General features: G+C 51.1%; 10 protein-coding genes across 10 annotated transcripts; 8 read left to right on the top strand and 2 right to left on the bottom strand.

The window, feature by feature from the left end:
• The first annotated feature begins 52 nt into the window (after window positions 1-52).
• On the top strand, window positions 53-1,203 carry B0H65DRAFT_462117 (hypoxia induced protein conserved region-domain-containing protein). The gene is made up of 2 exons (XM_062826626.1): window positions 53-305; window positions 415-1,203. The coding sequence occupies exons 1-2, from the start codon at window positions 223-225 to the stop codon at window positions 995-997; spliced, it is 666 nt and encodes a 221-aa protein (XP_062683106.1). The 5' UTR covers window positions 53-222; the 3' UTR covers window positions 998-1,203.
• Window positions 1,204-1,239: 36 nt separating this feature from the next.
• Window positions 1,240-3,108, bottom strand: B0H65DRAFT_507985 (TLD-domain-containing protein; the record flags this gene model as incomplete). The annotated part of the gene is made up of 2 exons (XM_062828191.1): window positions 1,240-2,970; window positions 3,043-3,108. 2 exons carry the CDS (start codon window positions 3,106-3,108, stop codon window positions 1,240-1,242), a joined length of 1,797 nt encoding a protein of 598 aa, XP_062683105.1.
• Window positions 3,109-4,343: 1,235 nt separating this feature from the next.
• B0H65DRAFT_507984 (uncharacterized protein) lies at window positions 4,344-4,869 on the top strand (the record flags this gene model as incomplete). The annotated part of the gene is made up of 3 exons (XM_062828190.1): window positions 4,344-4,485; window positions 4,580-4,635; window positions 4,702-4,869. 3 exons carry the CDS (start codon window positions 4,344-4,346, stop codon window positions 4,867-4,869), a joined length of 366 nt encoding a protein of 121 aa, XP_062683104.1.
• Window positions 4,870-5,802: 933 nt separating this feature from the next.
• B0H65DRAFT_507983 (uncharacterized protein) lies at window positions 5,803-6,113 on the bottom strand (the record flags this gene model as incomplete). Its single annotated transcript, XM_062828189.1, has 2 exons — window positions 5,803-5,912; window positions 5,975-6,113. The coding sequence occupies 2 exons, from the start codon at window positions 6,111-6,113 to the stop codon at window positions 5,803-5,805; spliced, it is 249 nt and encodes an 82-aa protein (XP_062683103.1).
• Window positions 6,114-7,593: 1,480 nt separating this feature from the next.
• On the top strand, window positions 7,594-8,612 carry B0H65DRAFT_162608 (uncharacterized protein). The gene is made up of 3 exons (XM_062821266.1): window positions 7,594-7,860; window positions 7,934-7,991; window positions 8,057-8,612. The coding sequence occupies exons 1-3, from the start codon at window positions 7,677-7,679 to the stop codon at window positions 8,466-8,468; spliced, it is 654 nt and encodes a 217-aa protein (XP_062683102.1). The 5' UTR covers window positions 7,594-7,676; the 3' UTR covers window positions 8,469-8,612.
• Window positions 8,613-9,655: 1,043 nt separating this feature from the next.
• Window positions 9,656-11,976, top strand: B0H65DRAFT_424400 (cation transport protein-domain-containing protein; the record flags this gene model as incomplete). The annotated part of the gene is made up of 3 exons (XM_062824510.1): window positions 9,656-11,105; window positions 11,175-11,527; window positions 11,590-11,976. 3 exons carry the CDS (start codon window positions 9,656-9,658, stop codon window positions 11,974-11,976), a joined length of 2,190 nt encoding a protein of 729 aa, XP_062683101.1.
• Window positions 11,977-12,438: 462 nt separating this feature from the next.
• On the top strand, window positions 12,439-14,681 carry B0H65DRAFT_162549 (uncharacterized protein). The gene has a single exon (XM_062821265.1). It carries the CDS (start codon window positions 12,573-12,575, stop codon window positions 14,511-14,513), a length of 1,941 nt encoding a protein of 646 aa, XP_062683100.1. The 5' UTR covers window positions 12,439-12,572; the 3' UTR covers window positions 14,514-14,681.
• Window positions 14,682-18,078: 3,397 nt separating this feature from the next.
• Window positions 18,079-19,411, top strand: B0H65DRAFT_162544 (uncharacterized protein). The gene is made up of 2 exons (XM_062821264.1): window positions 18,079-18,517; window positions 18,586-19,411. Exons 1-2 carry the CDS (start codon window positions 18,289-18,291, stop codon window positions 19,164-19,166), a joined length of 810 nt encoding a protein of 269 aa, XP_062683099.1. The 5' UTR covers window positions 18,079-18,288; the 3' UTR covers window positions 19,167-19,411.
• A 1,031-nt stretch (window positions 19,412-20,442) lies between these two features.
• On the top strand, window positions 20,443-21,984 carry B0H65DRAFT_162347 (MEMO1 family). The gene is made up of 2 exons (XM_062821263.1): window positions 20,443-20,750; window positions 20,818-21,984. Exons 1-2 carry the CDS (start codon window positions 20,548-20,550, stop codon window positions 21,680-21,682), a joined length of 1,068 nt encoding a protein of 355 aa, XP_062683098.1. The 5' UTR covers window positions 20,443-20,547; the 3' UTR covers window positions 21,683-21,984.
• A 1,196-nt stretch (window positions 21,985-23,180) lies between these two features.
• Window positions 23,181-24,812, top strand: B0H65DRAFT_441579 (t-SNARE; the record flags this gene model as incomplete). The annotated part of the gene is made up of 4 exons (XM_062825536.1): window positions 23,181-23,200; window positions 23,276-23,388; window positions 23,451-24,221; window positions 24,295-24,812. The coding sequence occupies 4 exons, from the start codon at window positions 23,181-23,183 to the stop codon at window positions 24,810-24,812; spliced, it is 1,422 nt and encodes a 473-aa protein (XP_062683097.1).
• Between the last annotated feature and the right edge of the window lie 99 nt (window positions 24,813-24,911).

Genomic DNA, 24,911 nt, shown 5'->3' with positions numbered 1-24,911 from the left:
GCGGGAGTTGTGGGGTAGCTCGACCTTTTTCGCCCTTTGCATCTACCCGTTCCATCATGTAGCAGGCGCCATCGCCATCGCCATCGCCATTGCCCCCGTCTCAGTCTCCGTCGCCATTGTTTCATCGCCGAACCAGTTCCACCTGTCTCGACAGCCAACACGAAGCTACGAATCGGCCGCCAATCTGCCCCCCCAGAGCCCGATTGCCAGGCATAGACAGACATGCCCGATTCTACAGACAACCAAGGCTCGGCCCCACCCGGCCTCTCCTCTAGGCCTCTTCCCTCCTCCTTTGACGACAACGCGTAAGTCAAGTCGCCCTTCTTTGCCCTTCCGGGCGCTGGATTCCCTCACCGCTGCATGCCGCATGCACCCGATGCTGACGAGGCCTCGCCTATCTTCGTCCCCAAACAGTGACTTTTACAACGAAAATGGCTTCCAAAAGGTGTCCCGCCGTCTCCGCGAGGAGCCTTTGATCCCCCTCGGTTGTATCGCCACCGTCGCCGCCTTCACGGGCGCCTACCGCGCCATGCGCCGCGGTGACCACCAACAGGTTCAGCGCATGTTCCGCGCCCGTGTTGCTGCCCAGGCCTTTACCGTCATCGCCATGGTCGCCGGCAGCTGGTACTACGCTGCCGATCGCCAGAAGCAGAAGGAGCTGTGGAAGCTGAAGGAGCAGCAGGACGCCGAAGAGAAGCGCCAGAAGTGGATTCGGGAGCTCGAGGTTCGCGATGCCGAGGACAAGGCCCTGCAGGAGAGACTCGAGAAGAGGAAGAGGAAGAAGGCAGAGCGCGACTCGGCTGCTGGCGCTTCGGATGGCGTTGCCGCCCAAGCCCAGGCTGCCTATGCTGATGCCAAGGAGAAGGCCAGCAGTCTAGCCGGAGACGTAGCGCCCGAGGATCCCACCAAGTCCAACACCACAGGTGTCCGCGAGTCACTACCTACTTGGCTTGGGGGCTCCAAGGGAGCCGATGGGTCGTCGCGGGATAAGAACTAGGCCGAATACAAACGTGATGGAAGGCGGCCATTCAGGTATGTATGTATGTGAATGATGTACGATATGAAATGGACAGTCGGGGACATGGTTTGCACCCGTAAAGGTAGTCTGTTCATGAGGCCGTAAAGGTTCCGGCCTGCCAGTCTCCCCAATGCTTCGTTGGTATTAATATTGTTATGCGGTAAAAGAGGCTTACGCTCGCTCTTTGGCTCATGAAGCTGCCCTATGGCAAACTGTTACTGTTATGCCATGCTACCGCCACTCCTGTTGCTCCCTACAAGCCCGGCCATCTCTAGTAATGCTCTGTCGGCTTCGATGTCGCCTGTCCCCAGGTTGATCCTCCTTCTAGCTTCAGCTTCTCTTGCTTCCCACGCCCATCGCTCTGCTTGGTGCTTCGCTTCCTCGTCCCCGCCGCAGCCCCAGACCTCCACACTTCCAATCTCAAAGCGCTCTTGGAAATTATATTCTCTGATCATGCTCGTCTGGAACGCCCCTCCCTTTGAAGCATAATCATGGGTGAAGCAGCCAAACTCGAAGCTGCTATCCAACATCAGAGACACGGGCCCAAGTGGGATCATGCCTGAGCGGCGATATGCTTGGCTAGGCCTGGGCGGTGGACAACCGAATGATACCCCGGCATGGCTCGTCGACGCTGAGGGCCTGGTGAACGAGACATAATCCTTGTTTAGGGACGATGCTCGAAAGAGGTCATGTATCGGTTCGAGCTGGAACAAAATTGTTTCCTCTCCACCAAAGCACTCCCGATGAGTGAGTTTCCAGGGCTCGGGGACATAGACCCCAAAGGTGAGTCGCTCAGCTTCGCCAGAGCTGCCGCGGGAAAAACGTCTCGGGGGCAAAGAAGCCCAGAAAGCCGGCGCTGATCCGTTGCTGTGATGGTCAGACTCGTCCAGTAAGCGCGTTCCGCTAACAAGCAGAATTGTCGGCGTCTTCCAGTTGAATACTTTAGCCTCGAAACTGCCCATGCTGAATCCGTCCTCGTCACCTGCGTATAAGAGGCGTAGGCGTCGGAAGAGCAAGGAACCAGGGATAAAGAAGGACATTTGTGATAGGATACTTGCGTTCATGATGGATCCAGTGTCTTGCAATAACGGTTGCTTTGGCTCGGGAGGCATAGTTGGGGACCTGGACGTACCATCCTTGCCTTTGTGAAAGTCGAGTTCTTCGGAGAAAAGAAAATGTTCAAAAAGAGGAGCGAGCCCCTGGAAAAGAAAGGGTAGGCAACCGGCTATGACCTTGCTGAAGCGGAGATATTCGACGCCTGGGTTTCGTTCCACGTCCAGGAAGGCCGCCAGAATTGACTCGGCTGCTGTCCTCAAGCTTTGTAGCCCAGCCCCGGTCACTCGATCGGGATCGGAGTCCAGACTGTCCTGGGGATCCAGTGGTGCGACGAGAAGGAGGAGCATGATGAACTTCCGAAAATTATCCCCCGGTATCATAGGCCCGTGAGTGGCTGGCATATTCTGCAGTTTATCAGGATTGACATGGCCCAAAGCATCGAACGCAGCAAGTACCAGTTCGTCATTGTCAAGCCCTTGTCCATCATTTTCGATTTGCTCTCTTGCGTTTGACGAGCCACTGTGCGTATCGACAGCCGATTTCGAAAATTTGCGGTCGTAGACTGCCAGGCTCTTGAACAGCAACTTGGTTTTATCAGCAGCACCCTTTCCCAACACGCGCCGATATCTATCTGTCATGAGAGTGATCACTATGACCATCTGCTCCAGGCCCAAGACGGCGGGGGCATCTTCCAAGAAAGGGAAGGCAGCAATGTAGGATGCCATCTGGAAGAGCACAGGAGAGATGCCGAGAATGTCGGGAACTTTGAGATATTTCGCAATGGTGCCCTCTTTGAGATAGCCTACACGCTGCTCATGGTGGGCCAGGCTCTTGAAGACTTGCTTCAGCGAGTACAATTCAAGAGATGTGAAGCACTTGTCCGCAAATATGTTGGCCTGTGGGCATATTAGCATAGTTCAACGACAGGAAGGGCGGTCGGCGGTTCAGCGACACTGAACAACACTCACCAGTTCCTTGACCAACTCCTCGTGGGATAGGGGAGCCGGCTTCTCCTCTGACAGTACTTGGCCCATGGTAGCTGAAGCCCCGGCACTCGAAACATGAACAAGAAAAAATAGCAAGCAGCAAGGCAGGGAGACTGGTTGTCGTATCGAAACAACCCTCAAGACATGTTATGTTGGTGCAACTGGCCGCGCGGAATCACTCGAACCTGGTCTAGGCACAGCATGACCTACGGATGATTTGCAGGCTTGGGCCTTGAAAACCCGTAGGTAGATGGAGACAAGGTGACCTAGAGTTATAGAACGCACCTGTAGCGCGAGTTGAAGCAAGGGAAGTGCAGGACCTTTGAGAGGAGATCCGATCCTGCCGGCGTGATGAGTGAGGATGGTGGTCAGGGCAGAGGTGTAGAGGTAGGTCGATACTGTGCCCGGCAGGTGTAGGCAAAGTGGGTTCATAAGGCCCAATTAGCCCTTCAATCCATTCGACGAGGCCTTTCCAGTTTAGGTGGGAGGGAGGTACAACTACCCTAATGTCTGTTCCCTGTACCGTCCAAGTGGAAGTTTGCACCAGTGGTGCCCGCTACCTGCCTACCTAGAGGTATATATGGCAGGTCAGACTCGAGTCTCTTTCCCCCGTTACCTTCTGCAATCTGGATCAAAAGGTTATTGCGTTGACAGCCACCTACTTATCCGCCCATAACTATGATCCCGACCTATGCTCCTCAGCACCCCGTTACCCCAGCCTCCCAGCTCAGATGTGAACATCTGGACCCAGCTGTCATTCGAGCTCGCTGCGTCATTGTTAGTTAAACAAAGTACAATCGAGCACGTTGGCGCCCCCCGTTTGTACAGGGCTACATGTAGATACTACACATGTCTCTAATGCAGGTAGGGAGTACCTATCAAGTATGTACCGTGCGCGCTGTGGACGTATTAGGCATACATTGCAGGTGCGGGGTGAGGTAGCTCAGGCAGTAGAGGTGACAGCGAGCGGCCTGGGAGATCCAATCATATACAACACTAGGCCGAGGCCGGTAGATGTGACACCGTACAATTCTACCTAGGTACCTGGTTGTCTACGTGCCGCAATCCATGTGGGAGACGAGGACAGACTGGCTCCTGGCTCCGTGGAAGCGAGGAACTGGCGGGCCGTCGTACTATATAAAGTGGTCTTCCATCATCATCCTTTTGTCAAGCCTGACCTTGGCGCCTTCGTTCTACTACGTCCAGGAAATTGATCTTTGAAAAACACAACGGCCACAGACAATCAATTGTCGAACCTCAAAGGTGACTACATATTCGACACCATGGCCGACTCGAGCGACAACGCCAACCAAGCTCCTGCTATCGACGAGACTCCTATCTCTCCTAGCCGTCCCGACCCCCAGCGCAAGAACTCTCTCGAACAGCATCTGAAACATCGTCCGGTGCGCCAAGAACTGGTCACGAGTATGATATTGTACCTCATATCCATGCAACGGAACGCATAGTTGCACGTATGTTGAACAAGGTTCGCTAATCTGCACAAACGGTCCTTATTCAGAAAACATTCTTCCGGCCTCAAACGCAGCTCCGGGGCTCATAGCACAACAGAAAGAGGTAATGCTGTCTTGTCAAGGTTGGTTTGTCGGACCGTGCTGACATCCTATCTTGCCCCGTTTCCAGCTCGCAAAGCATATGCGTGCTGATTCTTTGAACGAAAAAATCGCCCACCGGCCCTCCCCGGAAGCATTGATTAAGGAAGGGGTCCTTCATGAAGACCCCCGCTCGCCTGAAGAAAAGTACCAGGAGGCTATTGAGGAAGAATATGCGAAGAGAGAAGGCGGTGCTTGATCAACACCCACAACCTTTACTTGCATTCAGTGATCGTTTCGAGAATCGAATAATGCATAGCTAGGAGGTGATGAAAATATGGCGTTACTACATACTGAGAGGCGGTAGTTTGAACAACAGATATGTATCAATCATGGCTGTTGCGGTGCCTCTTGCCCTTTATGAATGGATTGCTGAATGGACAGACATAAACCACCAACTAGTAAGTGTTGATTGAATTACACGATTCGATTAGATAACTATTTTGAGTGCGGTGAGTGCCTCTACCCACGGCAAGGGGATGAACTTCACTCTAACTATATAAGACAGGACGTTACAAGACAAACCTACACAATTTTGAAGCAACTATCAGGATATGCACTCTAGATCATCTCGCTGTGCAGCGTTTACACGTCTATAGATTTGGTGCTGTATGTACTTGGCTTGGATAGTTTCGATCGTTGCACTCGTACAGCACACACCCCGAGTCAATATTTTATGTGATGTGTCAAGCTTGAGCATATTGTTGATCTAGTTCACTGATTTAGCAAAGCTAGGACTTGAGGTTCCAAACGACGTGCAACACGCAACGCAACGTAGCACATAACCAGAAAGCTGTAGTAAAAGAATTATTACGGATGCAATGATCATTGATTGAGAGAACGCAGGAACGACTACAGATGCAATCACTTTATCTTCCACCATTAGACCTACCCAACTTGAACTACTTGGCTGTCTAACTTCCCTTATCCAATGCTCTACACTAACTCCTACCCTAACCAAGAAACTTCAGTTGACATGATGAAAGGCTACAAACCAAAATCAATCCCACGTCTAGTAATGCCACAAAACAATATCGTACAATCTCCTGCGTGCTGAGACATGGGCACCAAGTGGTATTCCTCAGCTGTATACCCAAGGGAAAAGACAGACACGGATATATCCGCACTGTTGTTATCTCCTATAATAATCTGAAGATCGAGGCTCATCCCTGGCCGGATTGGGCTGGTGGTGGTGGATAACAACGACCTTGCTCTTTTCTCGGGCGGTAACATTGTGGTTATCTTTGACAGAAGTTAGCACATGCAATCTATGATGTCGACTGAAGGGTTGGAAGCGCACGTACCTGCAGAACCAGACCTGTAAGAAACAGAATTCGCCGAGGACCTTGAGTTGCTGCTCGATGACGGTGATGTGGTGCGTGAGCTGTAGTAGGGGGACCGGCTCCCGCTAGTACTGATATACGTTTCTTGGTTGCCACCCATTTTGGTTGTTGGACAGGAAGGTACTTTGGCGTGCTTTGGTAGTTGGAAAAGGAGAAGAGTTGCTGGGAAGATACTGATCAACTTGTAGAGGCTCGAAAGAACTTGCTCGTTGGGACAAAGATGAGATCGAATCTGGTAAGGACGGCAGTGATAGATTTGCTTATATAGAGCTCAGATTTCTAGGTGAAAGTTGACCATCAGGAGTTTATTAAACAAAGCGAAGCAGACTGAGCATTGCTTTGTCAAGGGACCAGGTGTACACAGCACCGCCTCGGTGAGTTTTAGGCGGAATGGTAGGCACTGGCCTTCATTTCCATCGCTTTCTCCGCAAGACAGCTAGGAAGTGCCAAAGAACGAAACGAAATGACTCAATCCGGCCACATGGAGGTTCAAGTCAAGGGGAGAGGACGGAGTAGGCAGATCCAGATGGCGCAGCCGGTGGTCACCGAGCCCCCTTTCCAGCATAGCATGGTGATGACAGCAAAGCAGCAATGAGATGGTCAAAGATTGTAAAGTAAACAACAAGGCCCATGGGCAGGCACTCGGAAGGGATTATGGCTCTGGACGACATAGTAAGTAACTGCCGCATGTCAGTTGACGAATACCAAGCAACACGGAAGACGGAAAAGCTCACTGAAGGAGGCATGAAGTGATATCATGGCATGTAACTAGCGCTCCCCAATTTGCGTCGCTCCTCGGGCATCGCAGCTCGTAGACCGTAACTAAAAGTCCTACCTTGGCCTAACAAGCCAAGGGGTGACCGATGTCCAGACTGCTGCCTGGGTTGCCTTGTGTGTTGAAGATGCTGGCGACATGACTCATGAGTTCTCGTGGTTGTCTTCTGATGCTGTAGGCCGAATGCCCCAGGCTTTGCTGCCTTGCTAGGACAGACCGACAGATGGGACACTGGTTCCCTGTGAAAGCCGCGTGGGAGCGTGGAAGCGGTGGTGATGTGTACAAGGTGGAAATGGGCATGTTGCCATCTCTCGGTGAGACGAGGCAATGTCGGGTAGTAGTAGTAGGTGAAGCATAGTGAAGAGGCAGAATGCAGGGCTCTCTCTCTTTCTATGGCCCGAGCAATTGACGGCTCAGCCACCAAACAAGTTCAACCTTTCAGCCTTGGGAAAAAAAACCATATCCATGGCGCTCATACTATGATGACGAGTAGACTGGTAGAAAGACGCCTAGGCGGAGGCGATGCGCAACATACCACCACAAAGGTACCTACTGTGTACCTAGGTAGCTCGCCTACCCATCCCACCAGCCCCCATGTTGGGCCAGGGGCTGAATGTCGTCATAACCCCACTGATTGCCTGCCGCGAGGTATTATCTGGTACCTGGCTCTACGTACCCGACTTGTAGGTACAGAACTGCTTGGCTTCCACTTGCTGGCCTAGCTCACTGGCTGAGAGGGGAGCATCCATTGCAGCCAGGTGTCCAACTACCTCTACTCAAACAGTTCAACGACCTTTCAAGAGTCCGCAATCCACGTTTCGACTTTGTTCTTACCTTTCGCAGCTTCCCAACCCTAAAACGCCCTATCGAGATCACCAAGCCATAACCATGAAGTCCATTTTGCTGTCTCTGTCGCTGCTGGCCTCCGCCACCGTTGGCGTCCTGGCCGCCGAGGAGCTGGGCATCGACGTTACCGTTCCTGTCGAGTGCGATCGCAAGACTCGCAAGGGCGACAAGATCAACGTCCATTACCGCGGCACCCTCCAATCCAATGGCCAGCAGTTTGATGCTAGCAAGTCACCCTGCCACCTGGCCGTAACTGTATTCTGCGCTCCGTGCAATGCTAACACCCGCGACTGCTCCAGGCTATGACCGCGGGACACCCTTCAGCTTCAAGCTCGGCGGTGGTCAGGTTATCAAGGGGTTGGTTGACACTTTCTCGCTGCACGATCCGGAAACAAGGCGGTGCTAACCATTCGATTCGATAGATGGGACCAAGGCCTCGTAGACATGTGCATTGGCGAGAAGCGGACATTGACGGTTCCTCCCAGTTACGGCTACGGCCAGCGCTCCATCGGCCCCATCCCGGCCGGTTCCACCCTGATTTTCGAGACCGAGTTGATTGGCATTGACGGTGTCCCCAAGCCCGAATCCATCGTCTACAAGAAGGCCGCCGAGAAAGCCGAGGAGGCTGCTTCGACGGTCGAAGAAAAGGTTGCTGAGGCTACCGACAAGGCTGGAGAGAAGATTGCGGACGCTACCGAGAAAGCCGAGGAGAAGGCCGAGGAGGCTTCTGCCAATGTTGTCGAGAAGGTGGCCAGCGTGGTCAGCGGAGCTGCCGAAGCCGTCAAGACAGTTGTCGCTGACACTGATGATGTCCAGGAACACAATGAGCTCTGATACGCACTAGGTTCATGATGTGATGCCGCGGTACATATGTAACATAGTTGTAGAACCAGCCACAGACATATGTCGTTAGTTTGACGTGTTGTAGGATTCCTCGCCCTGTGTGCGTGTCTTTGTTGATGTCGCCAGTCCAGCCCAGTTGGCCCCCAGGCCCTGGAGGGAACAGGGTGTGATGCACGGCGCCTTCACGTTCAGCCAAAAAAAAATAAAAAAATGGGGTTGGTGCACCTACAGCATCTACCATCAACTCGAGGCATGCTTGTAAGGTAGCCTTCCGGTTCTTCAACGATGCCGGCGGTATGGTATCCAGCGATTATATGTGATATCCTTCAAATAAGTAGGTTGGGACTGAGAAAAACAAGTGTGCGCAAGGAAAATCAGGGATAAATCGACAGGGTTAATAATGCAGGAGCTTGATGTTTGCCACAAGAAACTCTGATAATGGTGAGCTTCCAGCTGTGTTACGCTCAGGACAGTGTCTATATAGGTCGTTCTTACCATAGATCCTAGTCTAGGGTTAGGTTTTGCGCCGAGCGAGTGATGACCGCAGAACTAACAAACTCTTCCCTGACAGCAACAGCCACTGCACGCAGCAACAGCCACTGCACGAACCTCTCGCCTAATCAGTCGCATAACCGCTCCTACTCACCGTTACCTTACTTGATACTGCAGCTTGGTATTACCTAGTAGTAGGCACTTTGGTTAAAGAGCTCAAACCCGACAAGTTGGTGCGGCGACAGAAACCATCGCTGGGCCGACGCAGGCTGTGAGTCTAAAAACATGAACAACTGGGTTATCCCACAAGTGGTGCAATACTAACATGCACGGATACATGGTCAGACAGACATTTGCAGCTTTGTTCGGAGGCGGCCGTCGCTTGCTCCCAGAAAAAAGCGGCAAACACAATCGGTTAAATCCATACGAAGCTCACCGCTTTCATACTATTACCTATATCCAAAGCACCTTTTCGCTTCACTTACCAAAGTTTTATACGCGGCTTTTGCAACATCAAGAGTCGACGACCATGCTGCTCTTGATAAAATCAGTCATGTAGTCGACCTGCTTTCAACGCCTTCCTCTGCCGACCGAGTCTCGCAGTCACCAGCCTTGCTTATATCGAGTGGAAACATCCATTTGTGTATTTCCGCTTCATCACACGACTCCTCACCACCATGCACACCATGCAGCATAGTGCCGGAAACGAGAGGGCCCCCTCGAGGCTTCGTGCCATGTTGCCGCCCGTCAACTTCATCAGCATTCACTATGCCTACTTCATCGTCGTCTGCCTGTTCGCCTCCCTCATCTTCTGGGGCTCTTCCAATCCGGCCCATAGAATCAGCTATGCCGATAGCCTCTTCTTAGTTGTCAGTGCCATGACCGAAACGGGGTTAAACACAGTCAACCTGAGTGAGATGACAACATGGCAGCAGATCTTGCTTTTTCTTCTCACCATATTCGGCAGTGCCATCTGGGTCTCTATTTGGACCGTCCTTGCCCGCAAACATGCCTTTGAGAAGCGCTTCAAGGACGTGGTCCGCGCCGATCGGCTTCGAAGGGCCAACAGGCCAAGTTCAGTCAGTCTTTCACGCTTGAGGTTCATGCCGTCCCAGGGAAGACGGTCGCTGAATGTCATTCCACCGCCGGCCATGACCGAAACCCCTGGTTTGGCCAGCAAATCGTCATCGAGTCCGGGCAATCCTCATGATTTAATCCTGGACGTCCACGCACATCACACCCACTGCACTGGAACCACAAAGTCTTCCGACAAGAACGCGCCGCAACGTTCCCCCACGCTTGCCCAAATTGCCTTCGCCGAAACACCACATTCAAGCCCCGAGAACCACCCACCAACTGGCGTTTCTACAGCAGCGCAATACGGATATCTTGTGAGTCGGAACAACACGGCCCGCAGGATTGGCCCTCAAAGGCAGGAGCCTATGGAAACCGAGGGGGATGAGAAGGGCGAGTTTAGCGTGCGTAGTCTTTTCGCTCGCGCGGCAGGCAGAAACGCCCAGTTCCACGACCTCTCCCGAGAGGAGCGCCGTGTGCTTGGAGGTTGCGAGTACCGTGCTCTTAGGGTTTTGGCGGTTATCGTACCGCTCTACTTTTTCCTTTGGCAGCTCATCGGCTGCATTGCGTTGGGCGCCTGGATTAACCGCCACCGCCCGGAGCCACCCCTCAGAAACGGCATCAACCCATGGTGGCTTGGGATCTTCAACGGCGCCTCGGCCTTCAACAATTCGGGAATGTCCCTTCTAGACCTCAACATGATACCATTCCAGGACTCATATTATGTTCTGGTCACCATGGGATTGCTCATCCTGGCTGGCAATACTGCCTTTCCTATATTTCTCCGGCTGATTCTATGGGGCCTCCTTCAGGTATTGGCCGTAGCGACCGTGGAGACGGAGCTTCGCGAACTGAAAGAAACACTGCAGTTCATTCTTGACTATCCCCGCCGAGTATACACAAACCTATTCCCACAGAGACAGACTTGGTGGCTGGTTTTCATGCTTATCCTCCTCAACAGCGTCGACTGGGTCGCTTTCGAGCTCTTGAACATCGGCAACCCCGCCGTCGAGTCGCTCTCAAAAGGCTCGCGGGTTATGGATGGTCTCTTCCAAGCAATTGGTAAGCTTTGTTCTGAGGTTTCCTTGGTCTGTCAATGTCGCACAAAACAAATGTTGACCGCGTGGATAGCTGTACGTTCTGGGGGCTTCTACGTGATCTCTATCCCTTCCTTGTACATTGGCGCCCAGGTGTTGTATACCATCATGATGTACATTTCGTGCTTTCCTGTGGTTATAACCCTGAGGCACACAAATGTATATGAAGAACGCTCGCTGGGCATATACTCTGGTGACCCGGTACCACCAGACGTCGAATCCGGTTTACACGGGCCCTCTGGAGTAACAAGCCTTGCTCGTCAATTTAGCCACAGCGGGACGTCAACCATCGGTCGAGTCTTTCACCATACTTTCACTTGGCATGGGGTCGGTGCGCGCACCCCTTTGACAAACTCCGCGGCAGATTCTCGCATGAGCTTCATTAGTGTAAGTTTTATCGACCTCATCCATCTAGCGAAGGAGTGGCCTCATAATGACTTGCCCAACAGCAACAAATCCAGGGACAGCTGGCGCACGATATGTGGTGGTTGGCGGCTGCGGTCCTTGTTATCGTTACGATCGAGACAAGCAACTTCTTGGCCGATCCGGTCACTTTCAGCGTGTTTAACGTGATATTCGAAGTGGTATCTGCTTACGGCTGCGTTGGAATTAGCGTCGGGCTCCCCAACGCCAACTACAGTTTCGCTGGGGGGTGGCATACTGCTTCAAAGGTGGTTCTTTGCGCTGTCATGTTGAGGGGACGGCATAGAAACCTGCCGGTCGCACTTGATCGAGCGGTCCGTCTACCCGGAGATGAGATGCACGACGAAGAAGAGGAGGATCATCGGCTTCGACGGAGCGTTACCAATCGTGGTGTTGGGTCTGATGAGGGCTAGTGTTTTTTTTCTTGTCAGTACGATTGCTGGCGATTATTTTTTCTCCCAAAAGGGTTAAACAACGGTCTGGCGATGCCATACGGCATTTTTTGTATAAAGGTTCCCGACAAAACTTGTTTGTACTTGGGAAGCACTTGCTGAGTGCGCTTCTTCGTTAGAGGTACCTGACCTCCTGACGCCGTCACGCTGACACTGTTGGCAGCCAACCCTAACCCCAGCTGTAAATGGGAAAAGGGGGCCACCCGACGCAGGAGGTCTCGTGACTTGGTGGCTGCCAACGCGACGTTCGGGGCAAGGCCGGCCCCGCCCAAGCGCGTCGCCCTTTGACCTCGTAACCTACCGTGCCTCCGTGCCTACCTCCCCTCCGTCTCTTCCCAGTTATCAAGGTTGCACCTGCGTGGTCTTTGTTACCACTGATCATGTGCGATCGTCTCATCAAATATCCTACTCGAATATAGTTTTACCTCTACTCGCACAGCGCCAGATCCGCGCGCGAGCCGTATCGGAGAGACATCATTTGACCCGTCACGCCCGACCATTGAAATGCGCCATCACTGCCAGAGTCTCCGCTGCTCACTCGGAACTGCCTCTACACCATGACCACAACAGCACAACCAGAGACGAGCGGAACCGATACAGACGACCCTAGCGGATCCACAAAGAATTTGCCGCCTCCACAAGACCACTCCAAGGAAAACGGGGAGGATGCAGCTGCTTCACTCAAGTACAGCCTTCTGGGGCCTTCGCTGCTGAAGGCTGGCCAGGATACCGTTGACCAGTCCAAGGTATCCGAGATCATCTACAATGCCTCCAGAGGTTCCAAGTTCTTCAACCGCGAGGAGGCCAGGGACAAGAGTCTTACAGCCAAGATCGACCAGATCCTTAGCAAGAAACGCCAGCTGGAGAAATTTGACCTTGGTCATGAGCTTCGAGTTGCCGACAGCCTTACTGCACAGCTGGAGCTGTCGCGGGATCTGTCCCAACACATAGTTCATGTCGACTGTGATGCCTTTTACGCCGCCGTGGAACAACTGGATCGCCCTGAACTCAAGGACCTCCCTTTCGCCGTCGGCGGAGGGGTCCTCACCACTTGCAACTACGTCGCCCGCAAGTACGGCTGTCGCAGTGGCATGGCAGGCTTCGTCGCCAAGAAGCTCTGTCCCGAGCTTATTTTGCTCCCGATTAATTTCGACAAGTACACAGCAAAGGCCGGGGAGGTGCGCGAAATCATAGCCGAGTACGATCCCAACTTTGAGAGCGCAAGCATAGACGAGGCGTACCTCAACATTACCGATTATTGTACTCGACATGCCATGGCCCCGGCCGACGCCGTGGACAAAATGCGGAGCGAAATCCATGAAAAGACGAGCATCACTGTTTCTGCGGGCATCGCTGCAAATACAAGGCTCGCCAAGATCTGCTCCAATATGAACAAACCAAACGGGCAATACGTCTTACCCAGCGAACGTGTCGCTATCATGGAGTTTATGCGGGATCTTCCATGCCGCAAGGTGAACGGCATAGGACGCGTGTTTGAGCGCGAGCTTGCCGCAGTGGGAATTCATACACTTGGGGACGTTTTCTCCAATAGGCAGTATCTTCGTCAGCTTTTTGGAGAGAAAGCCTATGAATTCCTTATTCACTGTTATCTGGGCTTAGGTCGCACGTGCGTAAAGCCAGCAGAGACATATGAGCGCAAGAGCGTCGGCACGGAGAGCACTTTCCGTGACATGAGTGACCCGACAGAGCTCCAAAACAAGCTGCGTCGGACGTCGGAGGATCTCGAACAAGATTTGCGTCGGGCCGAATGCAAGGGTCGAACTTTGTGTCTAAAAGTGAAGCTTCACACGTTCGAGGTCCTCACCCGCCAGGCTGTTCTGCCCCGGGCCGTACACCTTGCTACGGACCTGTATAATTACGCGCTTCCGATGCTTACGAAACTAGACCAGGAAATCCCAGGCATGAAGTTGCGATTGATGGGCTTGAGATGTACACATCTCGTCAATACGAAGAAGCCAGACACAATGGCCTTTTTTGGCTTAAAGTCGCGGGGTAATGAATCGGAAGACTATGAGACCACTTTCGCGAAGAAAACGATAAACATGGATGGCGGTGAATGGGAGAAACGGCCCGTGGGAATATCAGCTGTATCATCGGAAGAGCAAGGAGCCCAGGCCACAAGAGAAACAAAACTAACGGGGCGGGACTCACCCAGCCAAGTTGCTTCCTACAGAGATGGGAATGAGATCGCGGCTCGTCCGCGACGGGTTGACGGACAGCCCCTTGTTGCAGAGCCAGAGTGGTGGGATTGCCCAATTTGCAACAGGCCGCAGGTGGCGGAAGAAAGGCGTTTCAACGACCACATTGACCTGTGTCTCTCGCGGCAAGCAATCCGTGATACCATACAGGAGAAAGCTGCGATGCCGTCCCCAGAGCCCAAAACCTCAAAGATGGAACACAAGAAGCCAAAGGAGAGAAAAAGAGGACGACATGCTACTACACCCGACCCGAAGCAGAAAAGGCTCTGTTTTGGATGATTACTGTGTCTGGATTCATTAATCAAGAGCAGAGTAGGACTGGCCCGCAGTTTGGAAAAAGACGGATTCTGGACATTAGAGTTTGCCGCACAAGGAGATAAAATAGGCCATTTTAGAATGCAATGGCAGCTATCCTTTTAGCACCGATATGTCATCCCTCTGCCGATCTTTTGTCAATCAGTGCGCGTACAACATAACATGGTTGATACATCACCTGAACCATAACAGTATGGAATTGATGGGATTCATCTCGAAGACCAGTCAGCCCTCTATCCGCGAATCGTCGCTTCTCACCCATCCACCACGCCACCACCTTCGCACCGAGCTCAACTGGCCTAACGGCTACACAATCCCTGACGCTCCTCACCAGCAGGCTGCAGTCCAGCCATCAAGAAGATGCCAACAAACTGACACACATGGTGCAGCGCACAAAGCGACAATGGATGAGAGCGTAATAAAGCACCTTCTCTTCTGGTGAAGCCATGCGGAAGGCTTCGCGCTCGTCGGTATGCCTGACTAGACATCGTGACCCCACATGCGGCCACCCCCCTCAACGGGCCACATGCAACTTCATAACCAGGACCTAGATAACATCGAAAATTGGCTACTTTTGTAGGGATTTTAACCGTTTGAAATATTTATTTACTTATTCTTATACTCTTTGATGACTTGTAGTGTTTGTATAAGTGTTCGCTGAACCTCCTGTACTAGGTTTGCTTCCTTCGTTACTTTGGTAACCCTTTAGTGCTTAGGGGGTTGCTTTAATATTTTTTGGGCTTTAATAATTTTATTTATGCGTGTAAATTTATTATTACCCCCTTCTTTAACTTTTTTTTTTTAATTTTGGGCTTTTGGGAGGCTAATTGAGTTTATAGATACTAAATTTGGTAATCCTTAGTAACAATCTTAGTATTCTTAATATCGAGGGCTTTAATTGCTTTATGTCACGAACTTAAGCGAGTACACGGGCCGACCAAGCCATCGGGACACAACAGTCATGCCAAGACAAGGCAGTGTAACCCCAAACGGGGATTGGACCAGAGGGCGCACGTCAACCGAGGGCGCTCACCAGTGAGCAGGAACTCAGGATAAGCCAGCGAGTACCAGAGAACAAGATACACCATGACAGATATGTGGGATATAAAGGGACGACTGGAGAACTCAGATTGTCAGATAGTTTGACAGTAGTCAATAGACTATCGTCATCAGAAACTCGTACGCGATACTTGTTGTGAACCTTTTGGCTTCACTGAACTGCACTTGATAGTCTTTACCTTCAGCTATCTTACTTAGGCAGATCAAGACTGCCGTTCGTCACACTTTAGTAAAAGTAGTCCTAATATTACGGTCGATAGAGGAGAAGTTGTAAATGCCTCCTAGTATATCCTTAGATTTTTAGGGAGTAGGGAAAATAATATTATTTTGTGATGTTGGTTTAGTTAGTAGTGTTTTGAGTGGTATTAGTTCGGCAGGCAAGGTATCGTTATTAAGGATAACTTTAGGGTTATCGATAACGATAAATCTATTTATTAGTTATATCCTCGTCTTCTTGAAGCTTAACTGAAGGTTTTTAGTATTTACACCCCTTTATAAGGCTTCTTAATAATATTTAAGGAACCGTTGTTTATTTATTGGCATAGATATTGGAAAGGAGGCGAAATCCTTAGTTAAATTTTTAAAATACGATTTAATAATTGAAAAAATAGATTGGTCAAGAGGTTGGGTTTTATACAAGGTATAGGGAAGTAGAAAAAGGAGTTGGACTTTATAACGGAAGGCTTCTATAAGGAAGTTGTCAGTTAGGTGGTTAGAATATTTATTAAGGATTAGAAAGCGCTAATTATCGTTATTTAGTTTCGTTTTAGGTAGATAAATTTCTTTTAATTATTGTAAAGCTATTTAGATATTACTCTAGCCGGTAAGGGAGCTATTATACTTCTAAACCTTGAGTTTATTATTTATATTAGGGAATTATTATCTTTAGAAGTTAATATTAGTAAAGATAACGATAAGAGTTAACCGTTTGCCCTTAGTAGTCCCGTATTCGATTATAGATATTTAGGTTGTTATATCGGTCGTTATTATATATATTTTATTTATTAGAGTATTCTTAAGGATTTTCCTTTCTTTATTTTTTAAATCTTAAAATTTATATTCGTTTATATTAGTAATATTGGTTAGGATAATAGCCTTATTTCGAATTTAGGCTTCTAAAAAGTCGAAGAACTTTGTAAAGGTTTCTTTGGTTGATCTTTGAATTCGAGCGGATTCGAGTTTATTCGAAAGTTTAGTTTTGATGTTGGGATTTCTCTTTAGGAACCGATTTATTTACCTGGCGCCTAGGGGGTCGAAATTGTAGCCTTATTTGAGGATAGATATTGCGAAGTTAGTAACCTAACGGCGGTTAGGAGTATACCCAGCCTTCTCTTTATTTAGGATTTAGTTGTATATGAAGCTTTCTTAGGTTGGCGATAGCCTCTGGTGGTGTACTTTCGAGTCGCGCTTGCTTTGTCGGCCTTTGAGGCGACCGGCGATGGTAGACCGAGGAATTTTATATTTCTTCGAGGCTATACGCTAGGAAAGTCCGTTGCGAATGGCATTAAGCGCTTGCTCAATTAAAGACGAGGTCATTGCAATAGAAAGGAGCGCGATCGGGCTTGATTTGATGAAATGGTAGTTGTTCTTAGAAGTAGGGTGGTGATGTTGAAAGATGGGAAAACGCGATATGGATGTGGCTGCATGTGGGGGGTGGCCGCATGTGGGGTCACGACTTCTAAGGAGTGGGCCGGAAGTGCACGCAAAGCGTTGGCCGATTACTACGTCGATGGCAAATTTGGGCAGTTTGGGGCCAAATAGTGTCGGAACAATCATATAAGCTACTTGGTCCTGACGATTCGACCTGGAAATGGCCTTACAATGGGCTAGCGAAAGTCATGGGAGGCGGACTTGGGGATCAACATCGATGGTTTAGAAGCTTTGTGGCCCCTGGCAGGTAGCACGTTGTTAGATAGCTAAAAGCGCGATAATGGCACACCGCGGGCTTAGGAGCGCAAGGGCGGGTGTGTATATGGTCAATATTGGGTGGGAGTAAAGAGAATAAATAGATAACTCGAAAGCCTCGACAGTTTGGGTTTCGGGTATAAACTTATCTTCGCTGTCACGTTGCTTGTTGCAATGCTAAATCTCGAACCCTTTGATCCGACAAATCTGAATGCCTTCTTAACCGATTCGAATGGGATTTTCTAGTCCAGGAGAGTTTAGTGAACTTGAAGTTTCACCACTAACCGCGACTGTCGATGTGTGCTACAAGTAACTACTGGGAAGGCTTTCAAGACTATACTGGGGCATAGTACTTACGCTTACAGAAACCCTACAGCTAAACAAGTCAAAGTTCCCAAACTCTGTCGAATATAGGGTTTGCTATTGCTAGTGGCTCGTTTGCGTTGAGCTTTAGCAAAAAGACGGAGATACATACTCTGAAGCTTTGCTCTTATAGGGGGTTTGTTTGAAATGGGGGTTGCAAGTGCAGGGTCTATTACCGTAACCCCAACACACTGCCAAGACTCGACGTTACCTTAATTGAACATCACTTATCGATCGCGGCGGGTCGCGTAAGGTGGCTTTGGCTTCCTGCTTCAACTGCAGTGCTCCAAACAACTTACAACACCACATCCCAAGCCGACATTGTTGGAAAATTGACAACCGGCCATTCCTAGTCATATATTTCCCGAACCTACCCTGTCCCGTGTGCCAAAGTTCAACGCTACATCGCGACATGTTCCTCAAGCGCAAACGATCAGAGTCTGAGCTCTCCTTCAGCTCATCTTTGCCGTCCCCATCAGCTGGAACGTCCAACGACCATGGCTTCGACCTGAGCGCAATCGCTTCTGTCATTAATAGCCAGAAATCCTTTTCCACCATCCCCTTATCCACGCCATCCCATCTTCACAGCCGCACCATGAAGCGGTACCGCAACAACCGGCCTTCTGAGGAAGAAGTCCATCGTGCGTCTGCCCAGTTCTTCTCTCCCTCCATCGGACACGGGACTAACGCTTACTCGACCCGATGCCAGAACGGACCCTCAGCTTGCTGTATGCCGCCCAACAGCAACAGCAACAGCAACAGCAACAGCAACAGCTACAGCAACAACACCAAGCCGCAAGCCCAGCCTTGAACGCCCAGCAGCAGCAGCAATCAAGCACTGTCAACGCCGTAGGACCGTCTGTTACCCTCCAGAAGCAACAACAAGCTAGCCGCGGTCAACAGCGCTCACTTCATAGCTTCTGGAACCTTCCTGCTGCCCCAGTCACGACAACTTCCTCCCACATTTCTCCCGCAACATTATCGAACACCTCTGGCAACATCCTCCTAGATACTCCTACGAGCTGTGAGGATTGTGGGGCAGGTCCAAGTGGTAACAGTGGCGGTAGTGGTAGTGGTGGGAACAGACTTCCCGAGAGAAGAGGAGAGGGGGGAGACCACGACGTCGACATGATGGATGTTTCTACTACCCAGGACAGCTCCGGACATGAACAAGGGAACGATGAATACGACAGTAGCCTCTCACAATGCGAAGCTTGTAGGAAGATGGTTTGTTTTAGTTGTTCGATCAGTAACTTGGGAGAACACAGGAGATGTTTGGCTTGTGCCTAGAGAAGGGTCTGGGTTGGCTAAAGTGCTATTAGGGTTCCATCAGGCTATCGGCTCAGGAAGACATTCAAAGATACCACCATTCTAAAACTAGGTTTGGATAAGGCGTTTTCAGGGGTCTCGATTCTGGCTGGCTATGGGCGCATTTGGCGAATCTTTGTTTTGGGTTTGGTTTATTTAGCTTTTTTGTTTATATTTTTGCGAGCAGATGGCTCGTCAAGTCTGGATCATGTGGCGGCACCTACCAAGGAAGGATGCTCTCAACCACAAGGCAGCAATAATCTTCAGTGCTGGTACATTGAGGAAACGTGAGTACAATCCAGGCTGCGGCAGGAAAAACACCACTGGAACATAGCCGGACGAGGATCAATCTACACAGCCGATGAACTCAGTGGCAGAGCACCCGCCGGACGGCTCTAACTCCTGACGGTAGCACCGTGCCAAGATCATATGGAATGGGATATACTAACACCATCGGGCCGGACGGATAGGTAGGGTAGCCCTTTAAACATTCGTCGTGGTCTGCGACTTGTCGAATCTACGAAGCGGAAATCAAACTCGGGAGCATAAGATTCCAACCGACACCTGAAGATTGGTAGCTGCTCTGGGATTTCCATGAAGCAGCTCATACGGAATTACAGCGGTTACCGCAACGTCAGAGGAAGTGGGCACCTATTAAGGCTCTAGATCTAACACCACGGAACGGAGTTGGGTGTTGAAGGAGACGAGGAAGCGGACGTCCCGAGTAGAGGACCAAGCAGAGTCAGATAAACGATGTCGACAGCTCTTGTGGGCCAATGTAAAAAAGCACAAGGTGAATCATAAGATAATGCGGCGGATATGCATGCCATGATGACCTGTCCGACTATCACACCCCGCATCTTACATACCTCTGGTGACGGGAGCTCCAGTCTCTAAAGCTAGGTGGATATGCCTAGTACCGCTAATTCTCATTCAAATCGGATTTATCCCCCACACTTACTAGCCAATTACATCTGGAGAGAGACCTTCAACGGGGCATGCAGACCTCAGCAAACCACATAATTGGCCAGGACAGGGGGGGATAAATCCGATTTGAATGAGAATTAGCGGTAGTACCTTAGCGTGCCTCGCACCTTTAGCTCTCCCGTTTAGACGGGACCAGCGCACTTCTGTGTTTACAGAGGACGTCATCCTGGCGGCAATGCGGGGCACTGTAGCACTGATAAATACCTACCCATCGCGCTCTCCTCCTGGCGATAACGTCTTCACAGCACATGAGTAGGGATCGTAAAATACCTACCGCACCCCTTCGCATTGATCTCCCCTTGGTTGTTGTGTATAAACCGTTCCCATATCAAGCCCCTACATCAGACCCCAAGAGGCTTGCAGACTTCGATTGAGCATGGCGGCCTCGGCGAGAGACTGGTCCAAGAACGATGACGACGGCGAATTCCAAGAAACGCGACCGGCTAGCCATGCTGGCTCCTGGTACCTGGGTAATGCTGCCCGGCTGTCCTCCCAACTCGACGAGTTTATGAGTCGTGTGCCAAACAAGCTGGACGGAAAGGATCTCCCCATCTCAGGTGCTCGTGTGATTATTGCTCCGTCAGGCTCCCCATCAATGATGCACCAGCCCGTCCGCTTCCTGCAAAAGCTAACTGGCTATTAACAGGCACGCTGGCTACTCGTACTCTGGGTCATGTGCTGCATGGGCCTACAAAATCCTAGACCTCGCAAACGTGAAGCGTGTCTTCCTCCTCGGTCCATCCCATACCTTCTATCTGAAGGGCTGCGCGCTGTCGACGTTCGGAAAGTACAGCACCCCATTTGGAGATCTGGCTGTGGATGGCGAGGCCGTTGACGAGTTGATGAAAACCCAAAAGTTCTCCCCGATCCCTGTTGAATATGACATCCAGGAGCATTGTCTGGAGATGCACCTGCCCTACCTGTGGAAGAGACTTGAGCAGACGCTCGGAAGCGACAGTAGCCGGTTCCCGCCCATCGTGCCGGTCTTAGTCGGAGACTTGTCTGCAGACGGGGAGAAGGCCATTGGCGCGCTCCTTGCACCATATCTGGCGGACCACAAGAACGCGTTCATCATCTCCTCAGACTTTTGTCATTGGGGGAAGAACTACCGATATCGGCCCCAGTTATACAAAGGCCTCGTTCGTGACCAGGACGCACAGTGGGCGAGTCTCAAGATCCAGCCAGACTTCAAGAACAAAGCGGATGGAAGCGAGCCAAAAGACGCCGAGGTACCTATCCACGAAGTCATCAAGGCGCTTGATGATTTAGTGATGGACTCGATCAAGACGGGCGACCACAGTGACTACTACAGCATTCTCAAGGGGACCAAGAACACGGTGTGTGGCAGACACCCGATTGGAGTTGTATTGGCAGCCTTGGAGGAAATGGGCGGCGATCAGTCCGGGGAAAGCAAGGGCAAGTTCCAATTTGTCCAGTATCAGCGAAGTAACTTGGTTGAGAAGCAAAGCGACTTTAGCGTGAGCTATGTGTCAGCTTACGCTGTTCTTTGAAGCGGGTTTGAAGACGTGATGGACCGATACAGTAAGGAGAAGTGAGCATTCCTTGAGTTGGGGGAAGAAGTGTTGGGCTCGGCGATAGTATCTGTATACCTACAACAGCTAGAGTTACGGTCGAGATGAAACGGATTTTTCTGTGCCTGTCGATCTTTCGTCTGAAACTCTCGATTCAAGCTCGGTGCCCAGTCAAAGATACCGTTATGCCATGGTCTGTCTACATGGGTGCAGCCATGCACATGAGTGTCGCCCAAATGCCTGTCGCTGCGGTTGACGCGGGTCCCTGCTCGAGCCCTGTACCAAAGACGGAACAAGCGGGGCCGGGCGGGTCCAGAATCCGACGAATCGTGGGAATCCATGGCGGCACAATGATTAACAACTCCACCTCGCTTGTCGAGCGTTCCTGAATCCAATCGATGCAAAGGCTCGGGTCCCCTGAAAAAAAACGTCGACGCTAGTCTCATCTTTGTGGACATTGTGCCGTATTGGGTGTCTCGCCTCGAGGTCATTTTTTTCTGTCTACCGCCATCTCTCAGCGTGCCGACAAGAAGTTAACTGTTGGTACACGTACTAGCTGTAGAGTGTACTACTGCCAAGTCGCATGGGGAGGAGTCTCATATTGGACATTGATTTTGGCAAACAATTGGATATCAAAGTCGGATCAATGCATCAACCAACGAACCATCCAACCAGCCAGCTAACCAACCAACCAAGTGACAAGAACTCCCTGAACCCCAAGCAAGCATACGGTGCGCTCCTACTGTGCAAGGCAATATTAACAACGAAGGTCTGCACTTCCATTCCCATTCGTTCGTATTGCTGAGCCCTCGTTTCTTGCCACCCACAGGTACTTCACCACATGTCTAGAGGTTGTGTGGGCACCAGGGAGTAGGTGGCACTAGGCCCGTTTCGATCGACTCCTGAGAATCCTACGCTGCTTGGGCTCCTGTGCTCCTTCCTACACAGTACAACATTGCCAATCCTTCACTAGGCGCAGTGCTGCCCCAAAATAACCAAACCCATTTCAGCTCACGAGCAAGTCCGAGGTCCCGTCCCGTCAACCTGCCTTTCTCCCTCTCCTCCCAAACACCCAATTTCCCATCCTTCAGTTCTCTTCCTAGTCGTTCTCTCTTTCCTGATCTCCAGTACACCATCTTTGGCATCTTTTTTTTTTGTCGGCATAAGCATTCACCAAGCATCGTCACTTTTAAGAGACATTACCCACGTATACTTTCATTTCGATTTCGACCTGAATAACATCTACCTCCCCTTTTAAGCGCCTTCTGAGCATTAGCGCCTGTGCGCGTCCGCCTTCTAAGATGAGTGTGAGTGTTTCGAAACATGTTCTTCCTCTCACACATCCACCGTCTTGCTACACAATCATGACTCCACCGATACGTTGCTCCAGCCCAGACAATCTCAAGAGTCCCGTCGTCCCTCCTTCTCACCAATCTCTCTGCTTCCACTGCCCTCCTCTCTGAATGTATCGCTAACAATGGACAACCATCAGTACGGGTTAGTCTACCTGGCACGCCGAATAACCACGACATCAACGTGCCGTGCTCCTTACTGACATCGGTTACTATCTAGATACGGTGGAAGAGACCCTTCCTTCGACCAACGGGATGGTGCGGCTGGTGCTTATTCCCCGCTTGGCGAAAGGGACCAGTCTCCCGCCCCCTACGCCGGAGGAAATTATGGAGGTGAGCTCAAGATGAGACATGTGTCGAAAAGCACAACCATATTGACCATTGCATCGCATCAGGAAACAATATGGAGATGAGCTCAATCAACACCGGGGGCTCCTTTGGCGGTGATCCGACTGCAATCCTAAACGAGTGTCGAGACATCGACAATGGAATCGAGCAAATCGAAGCAAATCTGCGGGAGCTGCGAAGACTGCAGGACCGCTGCCTCGCTGAGGCCGATTCATCCGCGAGCTCATCGAGTCGGCAACTAGATGCACTCAACACCGATACCATGGCCTTGTACCGCACCATAACCGATCGCGTCCGCAAAATCAAGTCGAGCCCCGAGGGCCGCCAGCCCCGAAACCAGGCCCAGGTTGGCCGCGTTGACCGCCGATTGCGACAAGCGATTCAAGACTACCAGGGCGTCGAGTCCTCGTTCCGCAAGAAGATGCAGGACCAGATGGCCCGCCAGTACCGCATTGTGCGCCCCGATGCGACCGAGGAAGAGGTCAGGGCCGCCGTGGAGGACACTACCGGAAACTCGCAGGTCTTCCAGCAAGCCTTGATGCAGAACAATCGCGTGGGCGAGGCGAGAGCTGTGCTCAGTGCTGTCCAGGACCGTCACAAGGCTTTGCAGAGGATTGAACAGCAAATGGTCGAGTTGGCGCAGCTGTTTGAGCAGTTGAACACGTTGATTGTGGAACAGGACGTCAAGATCCAGGCCATTGAGCAGACGAGTGAGGAGGTGGTTGACAATCTCGACAAGGGCAATGAGGAGATTGCAGTGGCAGTTCAGACGGCGCGGGCCACTCGCAAGAAGAAGTGGATGTGCTTGGGTATCTGCGGTAAGTGTTTGCTGATGCGGTGGCCTTCCAACTCGGTGCTTCAGAGAACCATGACTAATTCCTCTCTCCTTAGTGGCCATTATCGTGGTGATTGTTATCATTGTGGTGGTATATGTCGTCGTCACCCACCCTCCAGGCAGCGGAAATCACTCGACGCAAAACACGAAGCGCGGTCTTCTGCAACGAAGCGTTACCGATGATTTGCAAATGAACAACGCCCGAGCTATCCAAATTGCCGCTCCCATGGCCGGCCCTATCTCTCGTATCTACGGACAGTCAAAGCACGTCGTTCCCGACAGTGCCGACTCGGAGTCTCTTGTCAAGAGGCTCTCACCGGAAGGTTTCAACCGCATCGTTTCGCCCTACAAACAAGCACCTCCACCAGCGACAAAGGCAAAACGATTTGTGATCACAGACGAAATCCTCGAGTATATGGAACAGAATAACGCGGTGGCTTCACGCGGTCCCCATAGGGCCGGAAAGCGCTTCGTCATCACGGACGAAATTCTGGAAAGCATGAGAGGCGGCAAAGTGGCGGACCATAAACAGTTTGTTCCGGGTCATCATAACGATGCGAAGGATGGCGAATGATCGCTCCCATCTACCTCATTTATTTGCGATATGGCGTTTTGCAATGTCGGGTTTTGGCCACCCGCTTGCTTTCCAACTTCGCAACATATGTTTTGCGCC

The sequence above is a fragment of the Neurospora tetraspora genome (genome assembly GCF_033439725.1).
Source record: "Neurospora tetraspora strain CBS 560.94 chromosome Unknown B0H65scaffold_3, whole genome shotgun sequence".
NCBI classification, from domain to species: domain Eukaryota; kingdom Fungi; phylum Ascomycota; class Sordariomycetes; order Sordariales; family Sordariaceae; genus Neurospora; species Neurospora tetraspora.
Note: the sequence above shows the minus strand (reverse complement) of the source record. Positions and strands in the feature narration are given on the sequence as shown.

What these genes read in the sequence shown, in the direction of transcription:
- B0H65DRAFT_462117 (XM_062826626.1), top strand. Translation starts at nt 223, where the DNA reads ATGCCCGATTCTACAGACAACCAAGGCTCGGCCCCACCCGGCCTCTCC. An exon ending in TCCTCCTTTGACGACAACGC is followed by an intron (nt 306 to 414) that starts GTAAGTCAAGTC and finishes GTCCCCAAACAG; the next exon opens with TGACTTTTACAACGAAAATG.
- B0H65DRAFT_162608 (XM_062821266.1), top strand. Translation starts at nt 7,677, where the DNA reads ATGAAGTCCATTTTGCTGTCTCTGTCGCTGCTGGCCTCCGCCACCGTT. An exon ending in TGGCCAGCAGTTTGATGCTA is followed by an intron (nt 7,861 to 7,933) that starts GCAAGTCACCCT and finishes CGACTGCTCCAG; the next exon opens with GCTATGACCGCGGGACACCC. An exon ending in GGTGGTCAGGTTATCAAGGG is followed by an intron (nt 7,992 to 8,056) that starts GTTGGTTGACAC and finishes TCGATTCGATAG; the next exon opens with ATGGGACCAAGGCCTCGTAG.
- B0H65DRAFT_162549 (XM_062821265.1), top strand. Translation starts at nt 12,573, where the DNA reads ATGACCACAACAGCACAACCAGAGACGAGCGGAACCGATACAGACGAC.
- B0H65DRAFT_162544 (XM_062821264.1), top strand. Translation starts at nt 18,289, where the DNA reads ATGTTCCTCAAGCGCAAACGATCAGAGTCTGAGCTCTCCTTCAGCTCA. An exon ending in TTCTGAGGAAGAAGTCCATC is followed by an intron (nt 18,518 to 18,585) that starts GTGCGTCTGCCC and finishes ACCCGATGCCAG; the next exon opens with AACGGACCCTCAGCTTGCTG.
- B0H65DRAFT_162347 (XM_062821263.1), top strand. Translation starts at nt 20,548, where the DNA reads ATGGCGGCCTCGGCGAGAGACTGGTCCAAGAACGATGACGACGGCGAA. An exon ending in GCTCGTGTGATTATTGCTCC is followed by an intron (nt 20,751 to 20,817) that starts GTCAGGCTCCCC and finishes GGCTATTAACAG; the next exon opens with GCACGCTGGCTACTCGTACT.